The following is a 25,988-nucleotide window of genomic DNA, read 5'->3' on the forward strand; positions in this document are numbered from 1 at the left end:
GAAGGATGTCGGGGCTTTGGAGAGGGCGCAGAAGAGGTTTACCAGGATACTGCCTGTTTTAGAGGGCATGAGTTATAACGAGAGGTTTCACAAACCGGGGGTTATTTTCTCCAGAGCGGCGCAGGCTGGTGTGAGACTGGATAGACGTTTGTAAGATGATGAGAGGTAGAGACAGAGTGGACAGAAGATATATTTTTCCTGGGGGTTGAAATGTCTAATACATTTAAGGTGAGAGGAGATGTGAGCGGCAAGTTTGTTTCTTTCTGCGGAGTGGTGGGTAGCTGGAGTCTCTGCCTGGGGTGGGAGACACCCACCAGTCACGTGATCCCGTTTGTCCCACCTGTTTAACCGCAGATGGGCAGCCGAGGCCCCGCCCTCTGGATGATGCAACAATCACTTCGCGCATGCTCACTGTGTCCGGGTGGTCGGTTTTTTTTCTGCTCAGTGCTGAAACGAATCGTCTACGCGATCGGCAAAGGCTCCTCGCCTCTTGGGTCGGGATCACTGTCTGCGGGCCGAAGATATCACTTTCCCAACGGTGAGTATTGAGACCGATCCTGAGCGGGGAGATCCGATGTTGGCCATGAGCCCCAAACTGAGGGCCAATTACTCATTTATTTTCCAGTTAGATGGGCTCGTCAGAAATGTGCAGACTTCACTTAATCTGCATTGAACGATCCAAACCAGGATCCCAGGCTGTCTATTTCCGCAGAATTGAATGGAAGTCCCGCCAACAGGTCACGTGAGGCTGTGTGCCGCAGTTCTGCCCGCCTTCCGCTTTGTGACGCAATATCACGTGGTGTGTGCTCCGAATCCCCGGATGGGTGATGATATTTCTCCATGTTGTGTTGTAAAATCTGATGTTGGCCACTGAGTCCCATTAACTTCCCCCAACTCGCCTCGCTTCCTGAGGCTCCTCGCATTTGTCATTGAGCTTCATGGCTGTCGTGTCTTCTACCTGTTTGGGGTGGGTGAAAAAGGAGAACATCCCAAATTGTGGGGATCTTTGATTTCACTGACAGACTGGGAACTCTAGAGGGGAGAATGGTTTCTGTGATGTGCACACGGCCAAGTGGTTAACCTGTTGAACTAGCAATCTGAAGGTCGTGAGTTCGAGCCTCAGTCCAAGCAGAGTGTTGTGTCCGTGAGCAAGGCACTTAACCACACATTGCTCCTGCACGTTAAGGGCCCAGCGACGGTGGTTGGTGCAGTATGCACAAGACAAGATCTGTATCCAAAGGTCTGTGCAGTTCCTCACAGACACGGGCAGAGTAGTTACCATGCAAAAATGATAAGTGTCCGGATGGGAAATTTTCTATGGTGTGTTGATAAAAATTTGGTGAGGGTCAAAGTATATATGACTAAGTTCTTGTTGTTTGTTCTAACTTTGTTATTTTGCTATCTTTTATACAGTAGTGTGTACTATTCATTCAGTATCTGTGTATTGCTGGAGGACCATCAGTGATTGTCCTTGATCCCTTCTCCCACCTGATTCCATCTGCTCATCCCTGCCCATCTTGTTCAACCTCTGTCCAGTCTCCTAACCCCACCTCCCCTGGTTCAGCAATATACATCAGCCATCTGGGTTAACCTCAGTCCACCCTGTATCCTACCACCTCAGTATTATATATCAGCAATCTTTCTTCTAACCTTGTCTTCATTGTGAAGTGTTCATTTACACCTTTGGCCTCGCTGAGTTATTTCCAGAATCAGTTTTTGTTAGCTGGAATGCCAGAGGGTCATCAGTTACCAGTTCTGTTGTGTATTGGTGTGGAGATGCTAGTTATTGAATTGTGACTGGCTGACACACTGCAGCATTTTTACTGGCAGCAAACAGCACTGGGAGAGTTGGTGCTTGGACAATAATCCTGTGATATGGAACTGTTGGTGTTTTGGCTTTGACTTTGGTTAGTGCTTCTACAGGTGGGGCTGGATGTTCATCCTGCTGCAATGAAGCAGAAATTTCGAGCAGCTGGACATTGGTTGTGGGGAAATCCCGGATTGCACCACCCAGTGTGAGATGCGGGAACGATGTGTGAGACTCTCAGGGTGGGTAAGTGGCAGATTCAGCTGTGTGACTCTGTGAGGTTGGGTCCTGGGATATCACAGTTTTAGATCAAAGTAAAATGGACCTGGGGATCAAGCTGCCAGGGTTTATGAGGTGTTGAGTGAATATTCCTGGCCTGGGATCAGATGTTTGTCTCTGGAGTTCCTTTGGAAGCAATGGCTGTTAATCTGAGGAGAGAATGAGTTTGTATTCCATCCCTCACGAGGAGAGGCTGTGATTAAATGGGCTGTTCTGTGTTTGTACCGTTACGTACCCTGTAACTGGGTTGCCAAACCAGCAGAATTGGACCACTCATTGGAGTCTGGGTTACTAGGAACTAATAAAGTTTTAAAGAAATAAGTAACACAGTACTCTAATCGTAAGGACATAAATGCAACAGGTTAGCAATGATAATACACACATGTACACAGAATTAGGGTAATAGGAATCAAACCAAGCTCTATCGCAGTCTAGGGGTAAAATGATCAGTCTTAAGTGGCGCAGAGTTCAGTTGAGCTTAGTGCAGTTCGCAGTAATCGCTGTTGTGCCGTTGGAGAGAGAGAGAGAAGGGGGGGGATGCAAATTTGATTCAGGCAGACCTTTGATGTTCTTCGCAGTTGGTTTCGAGCAGACCCTTTTATGTCTTCTATCCCGCTGTGGTCACCGACTGTGACCGCTCCGTTCCGGATACGACCGTTCTTCCGTGGTGATCCCGGCACCCAGGCAAGTGCGGACATTCACACCAGGCTCCCACCGATCGTACATTTACACCCTGTGAGTCTATGGTCGGTTCCCGCGATCAGACCTCCAAATCTCCCACCAACTTATGGGGGCACACCGCTCTTCCAGGGTCTCGTTATCTCATGATCTCGTGGTGTGTCCTGTGCCTTAGCGAACCTGTTCTTTTTATACCCCTGCAGAGGTATCGCCTGTCCATCAAACTTCAAACAGTTCAGGTTCATAGCAACCGGTCTGTCAATATTCTGAATTGTGTCTCTTTTCTGTTAATGTCTCTCTCCTCTCTCATTAACATTTTGAACGTTTCTTCATTGTCTCCCTTATCTCTCTCATTAGCTTCAATCATCTGATAACTTGGTTTGGCGTCACAGCACCAGTCAAAATAGACCTGGGGGTTCAGTGTTTGAACTGTGTTTGGAAATTCCTCCTTGCTGTCACCTGTCTGTCAGGCAGTGGAAATCAAACAGAAATTCAAGTTGCTGGAGATCTGCACTAAAAATGGGAAATTGTGAATCCATTCTGACAAAAGATTGTGAACCTGAATCGTTAAATTTGTTGCTCTGCCCACAGCAGTTCCTTACCTGTTGAGTGATTCTGGTGATTCCAGTTTATTTTTATTACATTCACACTGGAATGGTTTACATTTCCTGATTGTCTGTTATACTTGGGAATGTGTTCAGTGTAGTTGTTGCTAACAAGATTCACATGAATAATCTCAGGAATGATCGGCTTTATGAATGAGGAGCATTTGATGGTTATGGGGCTGTGCTCAATGGAGGTCAGGCGGGGTGGTGAAAGGGGAGGTGGTTAAGTAAACCTACTGAATGCTGAAAAGCCTGGATACAGTGGACATGGAGAAGATGTTTCCATTCGACGGAGAGTCTGTGATCTGACAACACACTCAGAATAAAGATGCTTCCCTTTAAAACTGAGATGAGAAAAATTTCTTCAGCCAAAAGATGGCTGATCTGTGGAATTTGTTGCCACAGAGGTTGGTTGAGACTGTTAGTTGGGTATATTTATGACAGAGATTAATATATTTGTGATTGCTAAGTAGCTTCAGGGTTACAGGAGGAAGGCAAGAATACGGTGTTGGAATAAATCTCCGCCATGGTTGAGTGGTGGAGCAGACTCGATGGATCGAATCACCTTATTCTGTTCCTACATCTCATGTCTTACCATGACTGAATGATGACTCCTTCCTATTCCTTATCAGGTTTTGTGAGGTGTCAGGGACAATTACAGATTTGTTCACTGAGATCATTATATTTGTCTTCAATGTTTAGATTTCAGTGAGCAGAAATATTTGTTCTCCTTTGTATTGTTAACGTACTTCATTATCTTTCATGTTAAAGTTAGACCTGCGTTGAGAGATTTATTGGAAGAAAAACCCCAACTGGAAGCAAACCACGACTGAAGACGAGGGAACAGCAACAAGTGAACCAGCCTGAGGATTGAGAGCATCAACTGGAGAGAACCCATCTGACTCGGAGAATCCAGTGATTCATCAGGAGAAAGTTTGGTGAGTCTCATTTACTCAAACACTGGTCCTTTAGACATTACATAACTGTACAGAGTAAGGCAGGGAATAGTTGTGGTGAGACTGAATGTGCCCAGAAATACAAGTTATGCATCTGTCAGACCCAGTTGCAATCACTCCAGGTCTGGTAATGTACTGTCAGTATCCCAGCTCTTTAAACTCACACACGTTCCCTCAGTGTTTGCTCATTTGAAGAACTTGCATCTTCTGAAGTAGCTTTTGGTCGGTTCTGAGTGTGGAGAGGGAAAGAGGGCTGTTTATATTTACCATCTTTCAAAAAGAAGTAATTGTTTGAAATTACTTGTTGCACACTCACGATCCATACCCTGTACATTATCAACCAGATTATTGACATAGATGACAAGTAGCAATGGGTGTAACCCTGGGGAACTCCACGAGGCACGGGCCTTGACTCCAATAAACAGCCTCCCATCATCACCATCTGCTTCCTACCATCTTGCTGTTCCCAGACTCTGGGCTCTGTGACAAACACAATGTTAGCAGCAAGATTAGACAGTGATATAAAGGGAGATTTGTTGCTTCCAGAAAGCTGCCTGACACAATGGACCAGATCCTCCCTTGTTTACAACTTAATCTGGCCAAGGACCCATCCTCCCGGGTCACACTGTGTCCGATAACCCACATCCCCAACCTCCCTCCACCTTGCCAGTAGCCCCACAACTTTCCCACCATTTATCCCACACCCATACACATAAACAAATCCACTCTTACAGCTTGGGGAGCCAGAACGAACTGATCCTACATCCCCGGCCCAGACTGTCCAGCTGGCTGGCTCCGTCCTGGCCCTTTCCCACTGCATCCGCCCCTCGATTTACACAAACCCGAGATCATTCCCTTCCTCATCGCTGCCCAACCAGGAGATCCGCCAGCAACAGCTGGGGTTGGCCCTGTGCTGTGATTTGCAGGAGGTCCCCACGGCGCCACCAGTGGCCGGAGGTTGGAGGGACAACGTAGAGGATCTGGCTGTTCGGTTCTTTCACTGTGACACCCCCGAACTCTGCATTAACTCCATCCAGCCAAATCTGGACCAACTTTAACCACCAACAAATATAATTCCTCTCAGGGATCAGCTAACTGAATGATTCACTCATTTTTAGATGAAGGGGTACCTACACTGTTGGGGTGTTTAGATTGCCGGGAGACAAGGACCACAGGGACGAGAGGTCTTCAGTTAACTGATATGAACATGTCTTTACCCTGCTGGCAATTCCGGTGTATATTAGTAAAACTGTTGTTTCTGAAAATACTAAACAACGAGACACTGCACTGACTGAACCACCCCAGACCAGATCACTCTGGAAAGTCCTCCTCAGAAACATTGGGGCTTTGTGACCCAGCTCGAGAGATAGGTCACACTGCCCACTCTACGGACAACATGGTAGAGCAGGGCACCTGGCAGGGGACTTTAAATCACAAAACATTGGATTCAGTGATGAAACCCGTTGTTTCCTTCGTTGTCCTGCTGAAATTTAAAACATCCATTAAACAGCTCTCACCCACATGTGACATCACTCTGGCGCCCCACCTAAATCCATAAGTTATTGGAGCAGCATTGGGCCCAACACATCTGCTCTTCAATTTTATCATGGCTGTTCCAATTTTCTCAGTCCCAGTCTCCTTCCTTCTCCCTGTATCCCTTCATGCCCTGACCAGTCAAGGATCTAGCAACCTCTGCCTTAAATATCCACGGCTGCCTGTGGCAAAGAATTCCTCAGATTCACCACTCTCCGGCCAAAAAAAAACCCCTCATCTCCTTTCTAAGAGGATGCCCCTCTTCTGAGGCCAGTCTATAAACTCTTCCAATATAGGAAACATCCTTTCCACATCCACTCGATCAAGGCCTTTCTTCATTCAAAGCCTTCATTTCCATCATCCAAATCATTGGCATATACAAATCGGTCCCAGCACCACTAGCAACCGGGGGTCAGTCAGTGAAGGCTGCCCGTATCTCCTTTTTTTCCTCCTGCCAATCAGCCACTGCCTTATCCATATTTGGATCTTTCCTGCAACACCATGGGCTCATAGCTTGTTAAGGAGCCTCATGTGTGGCACCTTGTCAAACACCTTCTGAAAATCCGGGTGCACAATATCAACCAATTCTCCTTTGAAGAAATAACCAAGCAGGATAAAGTATTCCAACAGAATTGTCATTTCAAAGTGTGTCAATGGGGCAGATTGTGTTGTGTGTCCAGGAATGATTCCTGTCATAGTCTGTGGATGGGCCAACTGGAGAAGATGCCATACTGTGTTTAGTACTAGGCAATGATGCTGGTCAGATGGGTGACCACAACACCCCAACTTTTATAATGATCATGGACAAGGATGGTAGCAGATGATATGGGACAGTATTTAATGATGGATAATTACAATGGTAGTCATAGCAACTTGGGAGGATAAACTGGAAAAAACATTTTGTCAGGGCATTGCACAATGGAACTGGGAAGTTGTTTCTGGAACACTGATATGGGGTTCTGGATAGATTCGTCCCACAGACAGGGAAAGAATGTTCATATAAACGAACCATGGTTCACAAGAGATGCGGACCTTTAGGAAAAATGAAGTATTATTCAGTTTTAGGAAGCAACATTCAAGCAAGGCTCTGGAGAATTATAATGTAGCCAGCAAGGAGATTAAGAAGGGATTGAGAGTTCAAAGGGGACTTGACATTCTTGGTGAGTAGGATTAAGGAAGGCCCCATGGCGTTTCACCACATGGGTGAAGTACAGAAGGATTGAGGGTAGGACTGCTCATGAGCAAAGATGGAATGAGGTGATAGGTGAGGTGCTTAATGAATGCTTTGCTTCAAAGTTACCAATGAGATAGACTGTGATTGTGACGTTAGCATAGGAGCACAGCAATGTTAAGAAAGAGGTGTTGATGAAGCTCCCAATGTACAGCACATTACGACAGGAAGTAAGGAGTTTTCAGAGGTATTGACAATGATCTTTGTGTCCTCTCCGGCCAGAGAAGCAGTAACACAGGATTGGAGGATGGCATCTTTTGTTCCATCATTCTATAAAGGGAAAAGGGAAAATCCAGTGAGTGTTACATCAGTCATCGGAAAACGCTTGGAAAGGAAATTTTGAGCATTTGGAGAAACAATATCTTACTATAGGTTGCCACTTTGGCTATTTGTTGATGAGTAGAGAGAATGGAAGGGGAGATGACAGAGAAAATTTTCCACAATGTGGACCAGTCACACACAGAATATCTACCAACATTTGGATCTGCTGAGTCTGATCAGGAGTGACCATGGCATTGTGCATGGAAAGTTGTGTTCAACAATACATTTTTAAGATGTTTGAAGATGGTTGTCAATGAGGGTGGGTGAGTGGATGTTGTACATTGGACTACAGTAAAGCCTTTGACAAGATGCCACATGACAGCTTGGTCTGGAAGATAAGGCCCCATGCGGTACAGAGAGAGAAAGTTAGATGGATTCAAACATTACCTTGAAAGCAGCAAGCGAAGAGTGGTGGCTGAAGGTTTCTTCCTATTTGATAGCAATGATCTGGATGCGAATGCACAAGACTTGACTAGTAAGCTTGCAGATGACACAAAATTAGTAGATGGTGCTAATGATGAAGATTATCATAGCTTATAGGGGATCTAAATGTGCAGAGGAGTAGTAAATAGATTGCAAAACCGACACAATCAGCAATGGTTTCATGCAGAGGTTGGTGATGATGTTGATACAACTGCCAGAGGAAGTGGACGAGGCAGGCACAATTGTATAATTCCAGAAGCAGTTGTGATGTGTAGATGGAATGAAAATGCCAAGAAGGAAATGGAACACAGGAAATTAGGACCATCTCTGTGGGCAATATCGTCAGCATTTTCTTGTCGGACTGAGCGTCTGTATCTGCTGTATTGCTCTGTGTCTCTATCAGTAGGATGTGTTAGGTATCACTGGATAGACATACAGACATAGTGTTTAAGTTGATGGCAACGAGGAATGTTTGGAATGTTGCTCTGATACAGCAGATGGCGATACTGTCACATTTGCAAGGTAATTTTACTCTCCCTGACTCACTGTCTGCTTGTTGTGTGTAATTCAGGGCATCACCAGCAGGCGGAGCTTTTCTGCACCGGGACCAAAATGTAAGCAAGAAGACGACAATCAACAATTGTTAGTCAGAATCAGAATGGCTACAGGTATGTTCACTGGGATATTTATAATTAAACTTCTGTTGTGTTTGTCCACAGTAGATCAGATGAAGAAACTTACACAGGTGCTAACAGGGCACAGAGAAGTTTCGTCAGGGTCATTGATCCCACTGGTAAAGCGGCCTTGAGTAATTGATAATCTAACAGTTCCAGTGCAGGGACCTGACACCGATAATGGTCAAATCACTCATTCCACTCACCTTGCAAAGCTTAAGTTAAGTGAAAGGACCAGGAGGTCCTGAATCAGCTGGTTGTGAGTGAAACACAGACAGGAATGTCACAGCAGTCTTGTGGGTTATGTAAATGTCCAGGATCAGGGTCTGTTTCACATCCAGACAGGCCCTGATGTGTAAGACATCTCCAGCTTTTATTCTAAAAGCTCAATGCCTGATGATTGGAGCATTTCCAGGATATGAGAGATTGTGTGATAACACAACATTTCAGATTTTGGAAGAACAGGTATCAATCCCCTGGTTTCCTTGTCTGCTGCGCAATGGTGAGGAGGGGAGTTTCCAAAATCTGTTTTCTGTAGCTGAGCCGAGAACATTGTCGGTGTTGGGAAAAGCTGAGCTTCAGATGCTCAGCTCACTGTCGATAAACATGTGGTCTGCTTCAGATTTTTAATACCCCAATGAATGCCTGGGCTGTGGACAAATAGCGAACATGATTTCTGAATATTTCCCTATGGAGATGATCTGCTACCTGGATTTAAATTCCCAGGATCTCTGATGGGAAACCCAGTATAACCAATAACCAACTGTCTTTGTCTCCCGTAGGCATTGTGATTGTGCTCAATTCTGTGATTCCAGCTGGAATAAAACAGAGATTATAGCCTGGAAACGGGTCCTTTGGCCCAACTAATTCATGCTGATCTAAATGTTCGAGCTTGCCCCATTTCATGCAGTTTTTCCTCAAATTATCCTCGGAGTTGACTTCTATCCTTTTTCCAGCAACATCTTCTTAAAAATGTAATTTTATTAGTGTTAGCAGGCTCATCTGGCTGCACGTAATTTATACCCATCACCCTGCACATACAGAAATGCCCCTTTGGTCCCTTTCAAATCTCTTCCCTCGAGTCCGAGACTCCCCTACCCTGGGAAATAGACTGTGACCATCAACTGTATCTGCACCCTTGATTATTTTATGTAATTGAGTGAAGTCACCCTTCAAGCTCCTGTGCTCCAGGGCAAACTGTCCCAGCCGATCCACATAACAGAAAACCCAACACCCTAGTCCAGTACCATACTGGTCATTCTCCACTACACTCTTTCCAGCATAATCATTTCCATCCTATAGATTAGCAACTGATACTACACACAGAGCTCTCTAAGGGAGACTTTGCCAATGACCTGCAAAATTGTTACATGACGATCATCCTGCAGGGGATAGAAAGGGAACCAGGGCATTGGACAGCATAGATCTCAAGGTAATGGTCAGTCTGTGACCCAGGAGACCTGACAATGTGCATCTTAAGCCAATGGTCAGTCAGTGACCAAGGGGACTGGACATCATGTGACAAGGCGATTGGAGAAAGTGTGATCCAGCAGATCGGACCATGTGTAATCCCGTTGCTGGTCTGTGTGTGACACAGATGTCTGGACAGTAAGTGGCCCTAGGAGATTTTAGCTTGTGGAAGATAATTGCAGTGATATCTCCTGGTTCCACTAAGATGTCCTGGTCATCAGTGCGTTCAACTACTGTGTATTGGAGATCAGTATTACTGTGTCTACCCCGTTTGTTTTCTGGGAGTGGATGTGTCTGGTCAGCAGCTTATCGGGAGGGTCAGCTAGCAAGAAGTGTGGTTCACATTCACCAGCACAGTCCCAGTCCAAATCAGGTCAGCCAGAGTCTCGGCTCCATTGCAGACACCCATTGTCAATCAGTTCTTCTCAGTTCTAAATCACTCTAGTATAACCTGCAATTCATCACATATTTCAGGTGGGAAATTAAATCATGTACGGAAAGTACTCAAGAGGTTTTTACCAGGCAGCTCACCAAGGAAAGATGATCGGGACACGGGGAGCAAGGTACCAAAGCAGGGTCAGATTGAGAGCAATGTCCCAATAGAATGTGGTCCGGCCGCAGAGGAGGGAGAGCAAAGTCAGCCCAGAGACAGTGACGTCAGAGACACCGATCCGGACCCTGGAACCGGTACAAGTGAGGCGACTGTCTGTCAGCCCAGAGACAGTGACGTCAGGAACACTGATCGGGACCCTGGAACCGGTACAAGTGAGGCGACTGTCTGTCAGCTCGGAGACTCATTAAACACGGAATTGTCAAGTCCCCAACCAGGAGCAGGTGAGTGAAATATGAGCATGATGTGTTCACAGAATGCGGCAGGGAGGCGGGTAAATGTGAGGCCTTGTTGGAGGGTTACTAGAGAGGGGAACTGTATGGGTGTGGTACAACTGGCTTACTGAGGCACCTGTTAACCCACTACTAGGCATGTACTACCTGCTCTGTTTTCCAGGCTGTGTATTGGAGGAAATGCAGTGTTCCAGATAAGGGAATATTTCCAGGAGGTGAATGACGGGAAATGTATTCACCAGGATGTAGGGAGTATCTCTGGGAAGTGACAATTATTGACAGTCCGAACATTTATTGCCCATCTTAAACTGAAATAGGTGAGTGGGTGGGATGGTGGGAGAGACAGGTTTCTCGTAAATGTGGTCCTTCTGGTAACATAATGCCCAGAGCGGTGTTGGGTCGGTTTTAAGGCCAGTGTCAGAGATTAGGATAAAATCTCTGTTTCCAGCTGAAGGCAGGTGAATACTGAGGTTCAAGACATGATTGGTTTAAGTTGGGTGAGAGCGGTGGAGACAAGCGATATTTGAGTTTGTGTCTACATTCTCTTTTTATATTCACAGCGCCAGCGTTTACGATCTCTGACCTCCTGGCGCAGGGGGGTGAATATCGACTGTACCAGCTGACAAAGTTCTACAGGGACAGACTGGAACAAGCGATTGAAGAAAAGGTTGAAAGACTCGGTTGGATGTTGACAAAGGAGGGACACTTCAGTAGAGAAGAAAATGAGGTGAGTGTATTTAGTGTATTGTCACCAAACTGCTGGTATCAGAGGGAATAGTGATCAATATTAATCTGCTGCACGTTCTAGGAGTTGTACATGACAGTGGAGACTTTTAGCTCAAGCTTGTCTCTCGCAGATCTGGTTTCAGCTGTTAAGGTGGGGAGCACTGGGAACGATAGGTTCAGTGTCACCTTTTCCTCTCACGCCTGCTGTATTTATCAGTGTGATATACGAGCAGTGGCCGCATATCTGGGCTGTTGAACAGACATTCAGCCTAAAACTAATTTCACATCTTATCGGGATCGTCGGTCAAATTCACCTCAGCTCACTAATCCAGGATGAATATTAAAATTGGGCTATCTGGCTTCACTGCGGTACTTGCAGGAGGGAAACCTGCCAACCACAGCTGGTCTGGTCTCCATCTGAGTTCCTGAACAATGAGTAGCTGACTTGTCAGAGTCATAGAAAAGTACAGCACAGAAACAGGCCCTCTGGCCCATCTATTCCATGCCGGATTATTTAAAACGTCTATTCCCATTGACCTGCACTGGGTCATGGTGCTCTATACCCTTATCATTCATGTATCTATCCAGACTTCTGTTAACCGCTTGTACCACTTGCTTGTTCCACACACTCACCACCCTCTGAGTGAAGTTTCCCCTCACGTGCCCTTGAACTTTTCACCTTGCATCCTTTACTGACCTCTTGTTGTTGTACCCCTGAACCTCAGTGCAAAATGCCTGCCTGCATTTACCCTATCTTTCCCTCTCGTAATTTGTATATCTCTATCAAATCCCCTCAGTCTTCCCTGTTTGAAGGCATGAAGACCTAACCTGTTCAATTCTTTCTTCTAACTCAGATCTTCCAGTGCTGGAAAAATCCTTGTAAATTTTCTCTGTATTTTTTCAACCTTCTTTACATCTGTACTATTAGTAGGTGACTGGAACTGCACACAGTACTCAAAATTAAGCCTCACCAACGTCTTATACACGTTCAACATCATAACTCACCTCCTGTACTCAATATTTTCATTTATGGCTTGTGTGACAAATACTTTCTTTCTGATCTGTCTACCTTTGCTGCCACTTTTAATGGATTATGGATCTGTATTCCCAGATCACTTTGTTCTACCACACTCCTCAGTGCCCTATCGGTCACTGTATAAGATTGACCCTTCCAAAGTGCAACACGTTGCACTTGCCTGCATTAAATTGCATCTGCCATTTTTCAGCGCATTTCTCAGCTGCTTTAGACACCACTGCAACCTTTGGTAGTCTTCCTCACTGTCCGCTACACGTCCTCACTCTTGACGTCATCCGCAAATTTGCTGATCGAGATAACCACATTTTCATCCAGATCATCGATATAGATGACAATCAACAATGGACCCAGCACCGATCCCTGTGGCACCCCACGAGTTATAAACTCCCAGTCAGAGATGTAATGGTCTATAACCACTCTCTGTCGTCTTCCAGAAAGCCATTGTCCAATCCAATTTTCCAATTTACCAGTTTACCTTGACTGCTGAGCAGCTGAACTTTCTTGCCCAGCCTCCTTTGTGGTGCCTTGTCAAATGCCGTGCTGAGGTTCATGTAGACAACACCCACTTCCATCCATTCATCAAGTTCCCTGGTATCTTCCTGGAAAAGCTTTAAGATTGGTTAGACATGAACTACCACGCACAAAGCTGTTATCTCATGACCTCAAAAATCAATAGGTTGTCCTAAAAGAGCATATATATCAGGCGAACCTTTTGGTGAGCTCTTTTACATTATTAGCTAGATTACCTTCATATTTCATATCTTCTCTACTTGTGGTTTTTTTAGTTGCCTTCTGTTGGTTAGTAAAAGCTTCCCAGTCCTCCAGCTTTCCATGATATTTTGCTATACTCTATGCCCTCTCCTTTGCTTTTGTGCTGCAATGACTTCCTCGTCAGACACTGTCCACCATCCTTTGGAATAATTTTTCATCTTTGGGATTATCTATCCGGTGCCTTCCAAATTTCTCCAGAAACTGCAGCCATTCCTACTCTGCCATTGTCCTTGCTAGTGCCATTTTCAAGTTTATTTTTGCCCAGCTCATCTCTCATGCCTCTGTAATTCCTTTATTCCATTGTAACATTGACACATCTAACTTTCCCTTCTCCCTTTCAAACCGTAGCGTGAGTTCTATTATTTTATGATCACTGCCTCTTAAGGGTTTATTTATCTTAAGTTCCCTAATCAAATCTGGTTTAATACACAACACAGAATCCAGATCCACCTTTCCTATAGTGGGCTCAACCATAACCTTCTCTCAAAAAGCCATCTCATAGGCATTCTATACATTCCTTCACTTGGGATTCAGCACTGACCTGATTTTCCAAAATCTACCTGCATATTGAGATTCCCCATGACTGTTTTAACATTGACCTTTTTACATGCCTCTTCTCTCTCCCATTGGAATTAGTAGCCCACATCCTAGCTACTGTTAAGAGGCCTGTACATAATTTCCATCAGGTTCATTTTACCTATGCGTTTTCTTAACATCTACATCATCCAATCCGATATTACCTCTTTCTAAGTACTTTTCCTTTTATGACAACAGAGTCAATGCAATCCTTCACCTACCTGCCTATCCTTTCGATTAAATATTTATCCTTGGATGTAAACACCCAACTAGGATCTTCTTTCAGTCACGATTCAGTGATGCCCACCATCCATTTTTCACTCTCTCAATCTCAATCTTTCCATTCTTTTTGTTACATCTTTTTGATGTAATGTTGCACATTGACGGATTGAGGAAATTAAGCACGTTGCATCGACTGCAGGGTGTCAGTAAATCTTTATTCTTTCACACTATTCATTTAAAATTTCCTTCAGTTACTGTTTCTCTGTTAATGACTGAACACAGGGAGGATGAGGCAGCAGCCCAGTGACTGCATCAGTTCTGAAGCTACTGGGGCCATGAACAGATATTTTCCTCCACATTCTCCATGTCTGTCTGTCTGCTCCACAATAAATTCATTGTTTCCTTTTATAGAAAGTCACTGAACTGACAGAGAAGGGAAACCGGACAGAGAGTTCCACACTCTTCCTCCGTTTGGTGATGGGCAAAGGCTCCAGGGCCCGGAGGGCGATGTGGGAATCCTTTGTGACGTGGAGGACTGAGTTACCAAAGTTGGACAGAATATTGAAGGAAATACAGGAGCTCGGTACGTTAAAAAACACGCAGTGAACACAAAGCCATATTGAAATAAACAGTTTAAATTACTTTAGCTCTGTTTTCATTGACGTATTTTTGATTTAAACAGGTCCTGGTCCATGGGAATACATGAACATCGCCCAAGGCTTATCTGAGTTACCCACTCATCTGATAGGTGAGTGATGAAATGCTAAGTTCAAACCACATCTCAAATGTTACACTGACTTGGCAGAACCTGGTAATGAACATTTACCATAAATCACTTGCTGGTCTATGGATTTAGGTTACAATTCAGAGAATAAACTTTTCCCACTAATCCAGCTGTTGATTTTGCTGAAGCCTTCACTCCAGGCCCTGCTGCTCTGGGAATCCCCACACACCCCAGGCAGGCTCCTGATACACTGTATCATTCAGTCCAGGTGACTTTTCTATCTTCAGACCTTTCAGATCCTGAAGCACCTCCTTCGTACTTGCAGTCCATTCAATTCTGTTCACGGATGCTCTTTTCATTTTGTAATTCCGCTAGTGACTTCCATAGAGATTGCCTGGCATTTCCGTTTCACCCATTACTGCATAGACATCATTTTTCAGTGGTCCGATATCAACACTTTCCATTTTCCTTACTCTTTATATATCTGGGGAAAAAAAAAATTGTTATCCTCTCCTGTATTATTGACCATATCCTTCCATTTCTTGGACATTCATTTATATCCAGGACAATATATATCATAGTTGCCTCCGACACGACCCAGGCAGTGAATTCCAGGCACGCACCACTCTGTGAAAAGCTACCCACAAGTGCTGTAAATTTACCCCATCTCACCTTAACCAAATGCCCTCTGGTATTAGACACCAGTCATATGTGGGAAAAAAAACAAAATACAGGCCATCTACCCAAACTCTTATCTCTCAAACTTGTACACCTCTGTCAGATCTCTATTCTAACCCCAGAGTAAAGAAACTAAGTCTATCAAACTTCACTTGTCTCACATGCCACCGAATCCAGGCAACGTCTTGATGAAACTGTTCTGCACCCTCTCCAATCATTGCTAGAGCTGGACAATCAGAAGTGAATACAATACTCCTGATGCACCCTAAGACTTAGGAACAGAATTAAACCATTCGACTCAGTGAATTTGCTCCACAATTCCTCTCAACCCCATTATGCAGCCTTCTCCCAGTAAACGTTGACCATTTTCCTAATCAGGAACATTTTAAATATACCCAATGACTTGTCTTCATCAGCTGTCTATGACAATAATTTCACAGATTCACCACCCGCCAGTGGAAGAAATTTCTCCCAGTGTGAGTCCCCGCCAGCCAGGACAATTCACCACAGTTCCCAAGCATGTTAATTTTCTGTATAAGCCTCCCATGTGGGACGTTGTCAACACCTGACTAATATCCAAGTAGACAATATCAATGTGTAATTTCATCTATCACACCTGGAAGAACTCAATCAAGTTAGCAAGAAACACACATCAAAGTTGCTGGCGAACGCAGCAGGCCAGGCAGCATCTCTAGGAAGAGGTACAGTCGATGTTTCGAGCCGAGACCCTTCGTCAGGATGAACTGAAGGAAAAGTTAGTAAGAGATTTGGAAGTGGGAGGGGCAGGGGGAGATCCAAAATGATAGGAGAAGACAGGAGCGGGAGGGATGGAGCGAAGAGCTGGACAGGTGATTGGCAAAAGGGATATGAGAGAATCATGGGACAGGAGGCCCAGGGAGAAGGAAAAGGGGGAGGGGGGAAAACCCAGAGGATGGGCAAGGGGTATATTCAGAGGGACAGAGGGAGAAAAAGGAGAGTGAGAGAAAGAATGTGTGTATATAAATAAATAATGGATGGGGTACGAGGGGGAGGTGGGGCATTAGCAGAAGTTTGAGAAATCAATGTTCATGCCATCAGGTTGGAGGCTACCCAGACGGAATATAAGGTGTTGTTCCTCCAACCTGAGTGTGGCTTCATCTTTACAGTAGAGGAGGCCGTGGATAGACATGTCAGAATGGGAATGGGATGTAGAATTAAAATGTGTGGCCACTGGGAGATCCTGCTTTCTCTGGCGAACAGAGCGTAGGTGTTCAGCAAAGCGGTCTCCTAGTCTGTGTCGGGTCTCGCCAATATATAGAAGGCCACATCGGGAGCACCGGACGCAGTATATCACCCCAGCCGACTCACAGGTGAAGTGTCGCCTCACCTGGAAGGACTGTCTGGGGCCCTGAATGGTAGAGAGGGAGGAAGTGTAAGGGCATGTGTAGCACTTGTTCCACTTAGAAGGATAAGTGCCAGTAGGGAGATCAGTGGGGAGGGATGGGGGGGACGAATGGACAAGGGAGTTGCGTAGGGAGTGATCCCTGCGGAAAGCAGAGAGGGCGGGGAGGGAAAGATGTGCTTAGTGGTGGGATCCCGTTGGAGGTGGCGGAAGTTACGGAGAATAATATGTTGGGCCCAGAGGCTGGTGGGGTGGTAGGTGAGGACCAGGGGAACCCTATTCCTAGTGGGGTGGCAGAAGGATGGAGTGAGAGCAGATGTGCGTGAAATAGGGGAGATGCGTTTGAGAGCAGAGTTGATGGTGGAGGAAGGGAAGCCCCTTTCTTTAAAAAAGGAGGACATCTCCCTGGTCTCAGAATGAAAAGCCTCATCCTGACAGGAGATGCAGCGGAGACGGAGGAATTGCGAAAAGGGGATGGCATTTTTGCAAGAGACAGGGTGAGAAGAGGAATAGTCCAGATAGCTGTGAGAGTCAGTAGGCTTATAGCAGACATCAGTGGATAAGCTGTCTCCAGAGGTAGAGACAGAGAGATCTAGAAAGGGGAGGGAGGTGTCGGAAATGGACCAGGTAAACTTGAGGGCAGGGTGAAAGTTGGAGGCAAAGTTAATGAAGTCAACGAGCTCAGCATGCGTGCAGGAAGCAGCGCCAATGCAGTCGTCGATGTAGCGAAGGAAAAGTGGAGGACAGATACCAGAATAGTCACGGAACATAGATTGTTCCACAAACCCAACAAAAAGGCAGGCATAGCTAGGACCCATACGAGTGCCGATAGCTACACCTTTAGTTTGGAGGAAGTGGGAGGAGCCAAAGGAGAAATTATTAAGAGTAAGGACTAATTCCGCTAGACGGAGCAGAGTGGTGGTAGAGGGGAACTGATTAGGTCTGGAATCCAAGAAGAAGCGGAGAGCATTGAGACCTGCCTGATGGGGGATGGAAGTATATAGAGACTGGACATCCATGGTGAAAATGAAGTGGTGGGGGCCAGGGAACTTAAAATCATCGAAAGGTTTAAGAGCGTGAGAAGTGTCACGAACATAGATCGGAAGGGATTGAACAAGGGGTGATAAAACAGTGTCGAGGTATGCAGAAATGAGTTCGGTGGGGCAGGAGCAAGCTGAGACAATAGGTCGGCCAGGACAGGCAGGTTTGTGGATCTTGGGTAGGAGGTAGAAACGGGAAGTGCGGGGTGTGGGAACTATAAGGTTGGTAGCAGTGGGTGGGAGATCCCCTGAGCTGATAAAGTTGGTGATGGTGTGGGAGACAATGGCCTGGTGCTCTTTAGTGGGGTCACGATTGAGGGGTAAATAAGAGGAGGTATCTGCGAGTTGTCGCTGTGCCTCGGCAAGGTAGAGGTCAGTACGCCAGACTACAACAGCACCCCCCTTATCGGCGGGTTTAATAATAAGGTTAGGATTAGTGCGGAGGGAGTGGACAGCAGAGCGTTCGGAAGGAGTGAGGTTGGAATGGGGACAAGGTGCGGTGAAGTCGAGACGGTTGATGTCCCATCGGCAGTTAGCAATAAAGAGATCCAGAGCAGGCAGAAGACCAGAGCGGGGTGTCCATGAAGAGGAGGAGGTTTGAAGACGGGAGAAGGGGTCATCGGTGGGAGTGGAAGAGTCTTGCTGAAGAAGTAGGCTCGGAGACGGAGACGGCGGAAGAAAAGTTCCGCATCGTGGCGAACACGGAACTCGCTGAGGTGTGGGCGAAGGGGGACAAAGGTGAGGCCCTTACTGAGAACAGAGCGTTCTGCCTCCGACAGTTGAAGGTCGGAGGGGATGGTAAAGACCCGGCACGGATGAGAGCTGGGATCAGAGGGGGGAGGGGGGAGGCTGGGGGTGTCAATGGAGAGGGGAGGGTTGGGGTGAGAGGAAGATGGAGCCTCCGAGGGCCCAGGAGTTGACGGTGGGATCTGAGGAAGACGGGGCTGCGGAGTGGTGGTGGGAGAAGGGGAGACGGGAGTCACAACAGCAGCACATAAAGACCCGGCCTGGAGTTCAGGGCTGGAGTCGACTCCCGTCTCCCCTTCCCCCACCACCACTCTGCAACCTTATATATAAAATTGTAGCATCGTGCATCTCATAGCTAATGACCACTCACTTAGATAACCACAATATGCTGACAGAAGAGTGGAAAGATACCGTTAGGGTATGAACGGATTTAAGGAACAACTGATAATAGATTACGTAATTCTATAGCAAGCCCTGGGGAAAGCAGAAATCTTTCAATGTTATATTGCCTATCAAAAACCATTTCATTCTATCTCTTGCAAGGTTAAGAGAAGTTCCTAATACATACAAGATGCATGCAATCTCTGCAACATCTAATGAGACAGTGACGTACAATAATCTCCCCATTAACAACCACAAAGGAGCAAACACCATTATCAAAATAAATGGAGCCATTTTCCAGAGTCTGGCTTTAAACCCACTGTAATTTAGTGAAGTGGACAACAATCGGGTATCAAATCAGAACAAAAAAAACTAATTATACCTTGTCACAGCTATACAGGAATGATTTGAAATTAGTTACTCTTGCATCAGTAAAGCTAAAACAATCAATTCAAATAATGGCACTAACTTCCCAAGAAAAAAACATGAACTGTAGACTTGAAAAGTACAGAAAAATAACATAAAGGAATATGCAATAGAACCAGTAGAATATAAAACAGAGCATCAGGATGCAATACAACCGAAGGATGAATGTGAAACATATATTTAGGATATCTACAAGCAAAGAAAAGAGATCATCGTGTGATAAAAGAAAATCTTTCAACACAATTTACTTCAAGGCTCAAGAAAATCTGCCAAACAGAGCTGAACAGTAAAACTATAACAAAGGTACTAAACACTCCCTATGCCCATATTGATAAAGTCTTTTGGTATAATATCCTGGTCTGAAACAGATCTGGAAAATATGGGGAAAAAAAAATAAGAACTTAAATAGCAATTTTTAGAAAATACCATGTGCACTCGAGTGCACTTAGATTAACCCAAACTAGGACACTATGAGGAAGAAGAATAAGAGATCTAAAAAAAAATTACAGAACAGTCAGATAAAAGTTCTCAGAATCAGGTTTTAATATCACTGACAAATATTGGGAAAATTGTCTGCACAATTACAGTATGGTGTGTGTGGTGAGCGTGTATATATGTATACAATTGTAGAAAGAGAATTAATCAGTCTGATGGCCTGGTGGAAGAAGCTGTCATGGAGCCTGTTGGTCCTGACTTTTATGCTGCGGTACCGCTTCCCGGCTGGTTGCACCTGGAACAGTTTGTGGTTGGAGTGACTTGTGTCCCCAATGATCCTTTGGGCCCTTTTTACACTCCTGTCTCTGTAAATGACCTGAATACTGGGAAGTTCACAACTTCAAATCCACTGGGCGGTCCACACCACTCTCTGCAGGGTCCTACAATTGAGGGAAGTACAGTTCCCATACCAGGCAGTGATGCAGACAGTCAGAATACTCTCAATTGTGCCCCTGCAGAAAGTCCTTAGGATTTGGAGACCCCTCCCGAACTTCCTCAATCATCTGAGGTGAAAGGGGTTCTGTTGTGCCTTTTTCACCACACAGTCGGTAAGTACAGACCACGTGAGATTCTCGGTGATGTGTGTGCTGAGGAACTTAAATCTGTTCACTCTCTCAACCCCAGATCCATTGATGTCAATAGGGGTCAGCCTGTCTCCATTCCTCCTGTCGTCCACAACCAGGTCAGGGTGATGACTTCTCTATAGGCTGCCTTGTTATTATTTGAGTTTAGACTAATCAATGTAGTGTCACCAAAAGATTGCAGCTGTGGGTGGCAGCACAGTCATGGGTATACAGACAGTAAAGGAGGGGGATTAGGACACAGCCCTGAGGGGCATCTGTGTTTAGGGTCAGAGCAGCAGAGGTGAGGGAGCCCACTCTTACCACCTGCCGGCAATCTGACGGGAAGTTCACGATCCAGCTGCACAAGGTAAGGACTCTGAGCTTCTTGTCAAGCCTGGAGGGAATGATGGTGTTGAATGCTGAACTGAGGTTCAAGGACATAAGCATCATTCTTCTCCAGATGTGTAAGGACGGTGTGTAGAGCTGTGGTTATTGCATCATCTTTTGATCGGTTGTGTCGGTAGATGAATTGTGGAGGGTCCAGTGTGGGTAGTAGCAAGCTTCAGATGTAGTCCTTGACCGGGCTCTCAAAGCATTTGCTTATTATTGAGGTGAGTGCCACCGGACGTCAGTAGACATGTTACCTTGGTCTTTTAGGTAGGGACAATGGGGGATGATTTGAAGCAGGAGGACATTCTACACTGGGAGAGGGAGAGATAAAAAATATCTGTAAACACACCTGCCAGTTCTGCCGTGCACATCCTGAGTACCTGCCCCGGGATGCCGTCTGGTCCCGCAGTCTTGCAACTGTCCACTCATTGGAAACACCTGTGAACTTCAGCCTCAGAGATAACCAAGGTGCAGGTCGCTTTGGAGGCTCTCCTCGGAGGTTCAGTGTTGGCGATATCAAACCGAGCGTAAAAAAGATTTAGCTGCTCTGGGAGAGATGCAGCAATGTTGGCAACACCACTGCGCTTAGCTTTTAAGTCTGCAGTGGTGTACAGACCTTCCGGCGTGTGTTCTTGCTGGAGAGTTGTGCCTGTATTGTCGTTTCGCTGCCTCGATGATTTTCTTTTCTTTTTAAATCTTTTTATTAATTTTCAAAATTATAAACACAGCAACAAAGTTGATACAAAGAGATTGGAATAATCTTAATAAGCATATACAAAAAGGATTTAAGTAACATAGGTATAATAGACTTCCAAACTCATAATGAAATTAGTCATAAAGAAAAAAAAGAAAAAAAACAAAGAAAAAAAACCCAAAAGGAAAAGAAAAAAAACAAAAAGGAACAGAGCTAGACCAGTACAGGTTTGCCCCACCATCCGAAGGTAGAGCGTTCCTATGAAATGGTTCACAAGCCGAAATGTTGTAAAGCGAAGAAGCAATTACCGTTTATTTATATGGGAAAATTTTGTGAGCGTTCGCAGACCCAAAAATAACCTACCAAATCATGCCATATAACACATAAAACCTAAAATAATAGTAACATATAGTAAAAGCAGGAATGATATGATAAATACACAGCCTATATAAAGTAGAAATAATGTATGTACAGTGTAGTATCACTTACCAGAATTGGTTCAGCGCCGAGCAGACTGATGATGGTGTTAGACTGAGTCGTTGGAGTTTGGGTGGTGCAGTGGCCCCCCCCCCCCACCCTCCAGGCCGCTGAGCGATACATTGCCGCGAAGAACGCAGGGGTCCAGCGGTAGCCAGGAGGTACACAGCATATCTTTAAGAAAAAAGCCAAAACAAACTTGCTAATTAATTAGGTGCCATCCGTAATTGTCGGCCCAGATCAGTGCCGATTTCCGATTGCGTCGTCTCTGATCTGGGCCGACAATTACGTGTCGTTGGCACCTAATTAATTAGCATGTTTATTTCGGCTTTTTTCTTAAAGATGTGCTGTGTGCCTCCCGGCTACCGTTGCATTTTCCATGAGTCGGTATCTGTCGGTGGCCTGGGGGTTGGGGTGGTGGGACACTGGGGTGTCATCTCGTTGCCTGTTTCCATTAGAGCAGGCAGCACATCTTCTCCTATGACTGCCTGCCTCGATGTCGAAGATCAAGGTTCGTCGTCTGCTGTGGCTGATGTGGAGGCTTGCTTGACTGCTGAGCCTTGCGTATTTTTCTATCACACAGTTCTTTAATAAGGACTCAAACCATCCTGCAAATATCCCCTAAACCGACGTACCCTTTCAAAATTAAAGTCGTACTTTATCATTACTCATTCGGTTTCAACTGTTATCCTTTTTTCTTCCAATTGTATCAGCTCTTCATTTGTCAGTTCTTGGTGATGGGATGCCAAAACGTCTTCAACATCATCTTTGTCAACTTCCACAAGCCAAACTCACGTTGTCCTTATTTCATTCACCACGATCAAAACGCTTAATTATGTCTAGTTTTACCGTAAGTGTAACACCCTTACGAGTTCTTTCAGGCTTTTCCGATACCATAGAACTCATCTTGCAAACAGCTGCTCACAGGCTCGTGTTTAAGCAATGCCGGCGAGAATCCAGGGGAGAGCAGCTGCTCGGGGCGCGCTGCCTTTTATCGCGCACTGATTTTTTTGGCGCGCTGAATTTTTTTTCGTAACAGTGAAAACACCTTCTGAAAGCAAAAATAGGGTACTAATGTAGGTCTTTCGTAACAGTGAGGTTTCGTAAAGCAAACGTTCGAAAAGCGGGGGACACCTGTATCTTAAATCAGACACGTTCAGTAATATCATCAACTCCGCTCCTCTATTCATATAATTTAAGTTAATAAAAAAAAATTCGGAAAGGTCAAATTACATCATATGAAAATGTTGCATATAAGGTTTCCAAGTTTCTTCAAATTTAACCGAAGGATCAAAAATATCACTTCTAATTTTTTCTAAATTTAAACTTAATATAGTTTGAGTGAACCATTGGAATGTAGTAGGAGCATTGGTTTCCTTCCAGTTCAACAAAATAGACCATCTGGCCATTAACGTAACAAATGCTATCACCCGACAGGCTGAAGAAGACAAACATCTATGTTCTAACATTGGCAATCCAAAAATTGCCGTAATAGGATGGGGTTTTAAATCAAAACATAGAACTGTAGAAATAATATCAAAAATATCTTTCCAATATTTTTCCAAAAGACGACAGGACCAAAACATATGAATTAAAGAAGCCATCTCAGAGTGACATCTATCACAAGTAGGGTTTATATGGGAATGAAAATGGGCTAATTTATCTTTGGACATATGGGCTCTATGTACTACTTTAAATTGTGTTAATGTATGTTTATGTATTATGTATAGAAGAAGTGCTAACTAATTGAAAAATTTTATCCGTTTTCTCTATAGGTAGACAAAGTTGAAGTTATCTTTCCCATTCATTTTTAATTTTATCAGATATACCTGGCTGTAATTTCATAACTATATCATAGATAATAGCTACTAATCCCTTCTGAAAAGGATTTAAACCTAAAATTTTATCAATAATATCAGTAGGATTTGAAGTCGGAAAGGTAGGCAACGTAGTATTTAAAACATTTCTTATTTGTAAGTATCTAAGAAAATGGAATCTAAGCAAATCAAATTTCTTAGATAACTGCTCAAAAGATATAAAACAGCTATCCAGAAATAAGTCACAAAAGCATATTATACCTTTCGTTTTCCATATCAAAAAGGCTTGGTCCAAAACTGAGGGTTGAAAAAAGAAATTAGATACAATAGGACTTGATAACATAAATTCATTCAGGCCAAAAAATTTATGAAATTGAAACCATATTCTCAATGTATGTTTAATTATAGGGTTAAACATTTGTTTATTCAATTTAGATGGTAGAAAAGGAAGTGAAGTTCCTAAAATGGAAGCTAAAGAGAACCCTTGTACAGAGTGGCCTTCAAGGTTTACCCAATGTGGGCTTGGAGTTGTATTCCAATCTTGCGTCCAAAATATTAAATATCGAATATTAATTGCCCAATAATAAAATCTTAGGTTGGACAATGCCAAACCACCCTCTTTCTTGGATTTCTGGAAGTATTTTTTACGTAATCTGGGACTTTTGTTTTGCCATATGTAAGAGGAAATTTTAGAATCAATAGTATCAAAAAAGGATTTAGGAATAAAAATTGGTATCGTTTGAAATAAATATAAAAACTTAGGTAAAATAATCATTTTAATAGCATTGATTCAGCCAATCAATGATAGAGACAATGGGGACCACTTAGTGATCAGTTGTTTAACCTGATTAATTAACGGTGAAAGGTTGAAATGGAATAGATCCTTATGTCTCTTAGTAATTTTAACTCCTGGATAAGTAAAATAGTCAGTAGTCACTCTAAATGGAGAATTTCTGTAAATGGGAACCTGCATGTTTAATGGAAAAGTTCACTCTCACCCAGGTTCAGTTTCTAACCAGAAAAACTACTAAACTGAGCAAGTAAAGTTAATACTGCCGGAATAGATTTTCCTGGGTTAGAAATATATTACGGTAGATCATCTGCATATAGTGATAATTTATGAGTCTCATTTCCACGGGTAATGCCAAATATATTAGGGGAGTCACGAATAGCAATAGCTAGCGGTTCCAAAGCGATATCAAATAGTAGTGGACTAAGAGGGCAACCCTGCCTAGTACCATGGAATAGATGAAAAAGAGTGAATCTTTGATTATTAGTAAATACTGAAGCCAAAGGGGTGAAATATATCAGTTTAATTCAAGATATAAATATAGAACTAATATTAAAATTCTCAAGGGTGTTAAATAAATATCTCCATTCAACTCTGTCAAAAGCTTTCTCAGCATCCAATCAGATAACACATTCTGGAATTCTGGGTGAAGGCGTATAAACAATATTCATTAATCTCCTAATATTAAAAGAAGAGTAAGGATTTTAAATAAATGCAGTCTGATCAGCAGAAATAATTTGAGGTAATACATTCTCCAATCTCATTGCCAATATTTTAGGAAAAAATCTTAGAATCCACATTCAGCAAGGATATAGGCCTATAAGATGCACATTCAGTAGGATCCTTATCTTTTTTAAGAATTAGGGAAATAGAAGCTCGATAAAAAGATTGTGGTAATTTACCTATAGATAATGCATCCCTAAAAACTCTACATAGACAAGGAGTCAGTATAGTAGAGAAATTTTTTTAAAATTCTACTGTATATCCATCTGGGTCAGGTGCTTTACCTGAGTTCATCAAAAAAATAGTGTTCTTTATTTCCTCTACTGTAATAGGTACATCTAGTTTTGACCGTTCATTAGATGATAATTTTGGAATATTCAATTTCTTAAAAAATCCATGCATTATAGTAGAGTCATCAGGAAATTCTGATTGATATAAGGAGGTATAAAATTCTTGAAAGGATTTATTAATCTAGTCATGGTCAATTGTCAAAGTGCCATCTTGTTTATAA

The 25,988-nt window shown here is 43.9% G+C and overlaps 1 protein-coding gene across 2 annotated transcripts in view; it reads left to right on the forward strand.

The window, feature by feature from the left end:
* The first annotated feature begins 393 nt into the window (after positions 1 to 393).
* Positions 394 to 25,988, forward strand: part of LOC140206806 (NACHT, LRR and PYD domains-containing protein 3-like) — a 33,060-nt gene continuing 7,465 nt past the window's right edge. The window contains exons 1-7 of one of the 2 annotated variants that reach the window (XM_072275039.1): positions 394 to 538; positions 4,141 to 4,307; positions 8,405 to 8,501; positions 10,452 to 10,811; positions 11,381 to 11,547; positions 14,563 to 14,734; positions 14,834 to 14,899. In XM_072275039.1, the coding sequence (XP_072131140.1) occupies positions 8,492 to 8,501; positions 10,452 to 10,811; positions 11,381 to 11,547; positions 14,563 to 14,734; positions 14,834 to 14,899 (775 nt within the window). In that variant the 5' untranslated portion in view covers positions 394 to 538; positions 4,141 to 4,307; positions 8,405 to 8,491. The remainder of the gene's footprint in view (positions 539 to 4,140; positions 4,308 to 8,404; positions 8,502 to 10,451; positions 10,812 to 11,380; positions 11,548 to 14,562; positions 14,735 to 14,833; positions 14,900 to 25,988) is intronic. The other variant, XM_072275040.1, reaches the window with a different exon arrangement.

Source organism: Mobula birostris, chromosome 13 (assembly GCF_030028105.1).
Source record: "Mobula birostris isolate sMobBir1 chromosome 13, sMobBir1.hap1, whole genome shotgun sequence".
Classification (NCBI taxonomy): Eukaryota; Metazoa; Chordata; class Chondrichthyes; order Myliobatiformes; family Myliobatidae; genus Mobula; species Mobula birostris.